Source organism: Prunus avium, chromosome 3 (genome assembly GCF_965620075.1).
Source record: "Prunus avium chromosome 3, drPruAviu1.hap1.1, whole genome shotgun sequence".
Lineage (NCBI taxonomy): Eukaryota > Viridiplantae > Streptophyta > Magnoliopsida > Rosales > Rosaceae > Prunus > Prunus avium.
In genome coordinates, this window is record NC_142286.1 from 5,808,781 (window position 1) to 5,811,248 (window position 2,468).

A 2,468-nucleotide genomic window follows, 5' to 3' on the forward strand; every position below is an offset into this window, starting at 1 on the left:
TTTCGCTAATTTACTTAAATCTTACAATTCACCAATATCCTACATCACTCATGTTATACCTGTACTCATCTCCGGCGACATCAGTTCACTACCATCGTCTGTAGAGACCCATCATGAGAATCATTCATACATGCATTTGTTTCAAACAGGAAGTTAAACTAACACAATAGAGCTGCTTTTATGGCGTGGTGAGTTTGCCTGACTGAAGATCTCACGGTAAGAGAGTGGCCAAGTGGGAAAACCAGGGGAAGATCTATCATCGTTGATAGAGCCCCGAGTCGCTCACAGATGTAAAAACATCAAGGTCATGTTTGGTGAGTTGGATTGGACTCGACAAATCTCAATTGAGCGTGAACTAGTTGATAATGAAATTCGTGTTGAAGCACTAGGCAAAATATTTAATCTCATTACAAGTCAAATGAGTAACTTTTCTTCTGGGTTCGCATATACTTACAAAATATTCAATTGCATACACTTTGCTTTTATAGAATATAACATCATCAAATTCACTAGTTGGGATGGGGTAAGTCCAATTGTTTTGGCCTGCCTTGATGAAAGCCAACATGAAACTGCGACCGTAAAGTGCTACAACCACATAATTCTCCGGATTCAGAATGGGATCAGTAGACAAGATAACCTTACGAACGTAATGCTCATGGTAGGGGGGGTCATTGTGTGAGATAATGGTTTTCAAGGGAGGGAGAAAGATGGGCTTTGCTTTTGTGAAAGTGTTCCTGAGTACCACCACGGGAAGTGTTTGCTCAACATCTACTGTGGCAAACCAACCATGGCAACACCTCCTGCTAAAAGGCACTTGCAGTCGAATATTGTTGTAGATTCTTCCTTCAGAAATGTTGTACACTACCCTACCCTTCGGTAGTTGTCGTCCTGCTTTGGGATCAAGAGCATGGGGGAAGTTGTTTATTGCGCCACATGATAATAGAGTTTGGACATAGAACGACAATGCTTGCAAACAGCAGCAAAACAAACATGGTCAATGGGTTCTAATAACTTATCCAGAATCAAAAAGGTGAGCACCGGAAAGATGAATTGTTCTTATCAAACTTTAATTTTGAAACACAAGGAAAAGGCAAAACCAGAGAACATAATACGAACAAAGTATGGATGGAATGTGATGTTATGTTATGCAGAGAAGAATGCTTTCATAGTAATTGATGATGAGAAGTGAACTCTTTAATTATATATAGAACTGAAAAAAAATCCTTCAATAATAGGGAAACTATCTTCCCCACAGCAACAAGAAAATAGACAGAGGGGCTGGTTGTCAATTGTAATTCAGAGCTAAGGTTATGAACTGTGGTTGTGAATTTTTAATGAGTAGCTTCAGCCTGTTTCAAATATAAACATGAAAAAATTGGATGCAAAAGCTGTTCTCCATATGTTTCACAAACTCATCAAAATCAATCACTCCATCTCCATTCGTATATCTACTACCGGCCACCATCCACCGCCGCTACCCACTAATGGGACACCATGGTAGACCGTAGATCACATTCAATTCAATTAATCAAAAAAATTGTAATGCAAGTTTTTTTTTCTGCACAAATTATCATCTTTTTGTTATGAAATTAGAAAATAGTTGTTCACTAACACTAAATTTTTTCTTATTATAGTTGGGAATGCATCAATTCATGCGGAGGCAGGCAACATGTTATGGTGGTGGATGCATAAAATGTAAACCTTCTTAAAATTACTTGCAACAAATCTTATGTATTTTACCTCATCTTCACATTGTCAATCTGTCAAAGTTCATTACACTGTACAATACAACCACAAACAACATGAAGTTAACACAATCCCCCAAAAAAAAATACAAAAACAAAACTAGTAATTAGGGTTTCAAACATAACCTCCAACCAAAATTGGTCCTTCACCATCACCATTCCTCACCTTGCTGTTCTTCTTCCCTCCAATTTCCAACCCAGCCAACCCATCCACACAAGCCCTATCACCATCCTCTCTCACATCTTCACCTCCCACAATCACCTTATCCCCTTTCTCCTCCTCACCGCTCACCACCACTTCATCTCCACCGCCCTCCACCGACCCACCCTTATCGCCGCCGCACGGTCCCGGAGACCGAGTCTCAGGCCCAGCTCCGATCACCTCGTCGGCGGGAACCTTTAGGTCAGGCCATGGGTCGCTGATGCAATCCTCAAAGGCTTCTTCGTCTTCGTCGGTGGTGAAGATCGAGGTGGATCGTGACTTCACCGCCGTGGCGGCTTTGAGGAAGGCTTCTTTGATGGAGTCCGGTGGGAGCGCGCAGTCTTCGAGGCCTGCGTCTTCGAGACGCGGAGGGAGGATGTGGTGCAGTAAGCCAGCTCCTTGTTCCTTGGTGGCCTCCATTGTTGAGATTTGAGGGGTAATCGAAGAAGAAGAAGAGGAAGTGCAGCGATCGATGTAGAAAAATACCGGGTCTATCTGGTTGCTTGAAAAATGATGCGCTT

At 42.0% G+C, this 2,468-nt stretch overlaps 1 protein-coding gene across 8 annotated transcripts; it reads right to left on the reverse strand.

Moving 5' to 3' along the window:
* Positions 1–356: 356 nt before the first annotated feature.
* On the reverse strand, positions 357–2,468 carry LOC110769524 (uncharacterized). 8 transcript variants are annotated; one of them, XM_021973529.2, is made up of 3 exons: positions 1,912–2,468; positions 1,741–1,778; positions 357–888 (listed from the first exon to the last, which is right to left on the reverse strand). In XM_021973529.2, the coding sequence occupies exons 1-2, from the start codon at positions 2,365–2,367 to the stop codon at positions 1,764–1,766; spliced, it is 471 nt and encodes a 156-aa protein (XP_021829221.1). In that variant the 5' UTR covers positions 2,368–2,468; the 3' UTR covers positions 357–888; positions 1,741–1,763. The 8 variants fall into 8 exon arrangements, with proteins under 8 accessions (XP_021829221.1, XP_021829222.1, XP_021829217.1 ...); XM_021973530.2 differs by having other exon boundaries at positions 357–891; XM_021973525.2 differs by having other exon boundaries at positions 1,872–2,468.

What these genes read in the sequence shown, in the direction of transcription:
- LOC110769524 (XM_088250431.1), bottom strand. Translation starts at nt 2,367, where the DNA reads ATGGAGGCCACCAAGGAACAAGGAGCTGGCTTACTGCACCACATCCTC.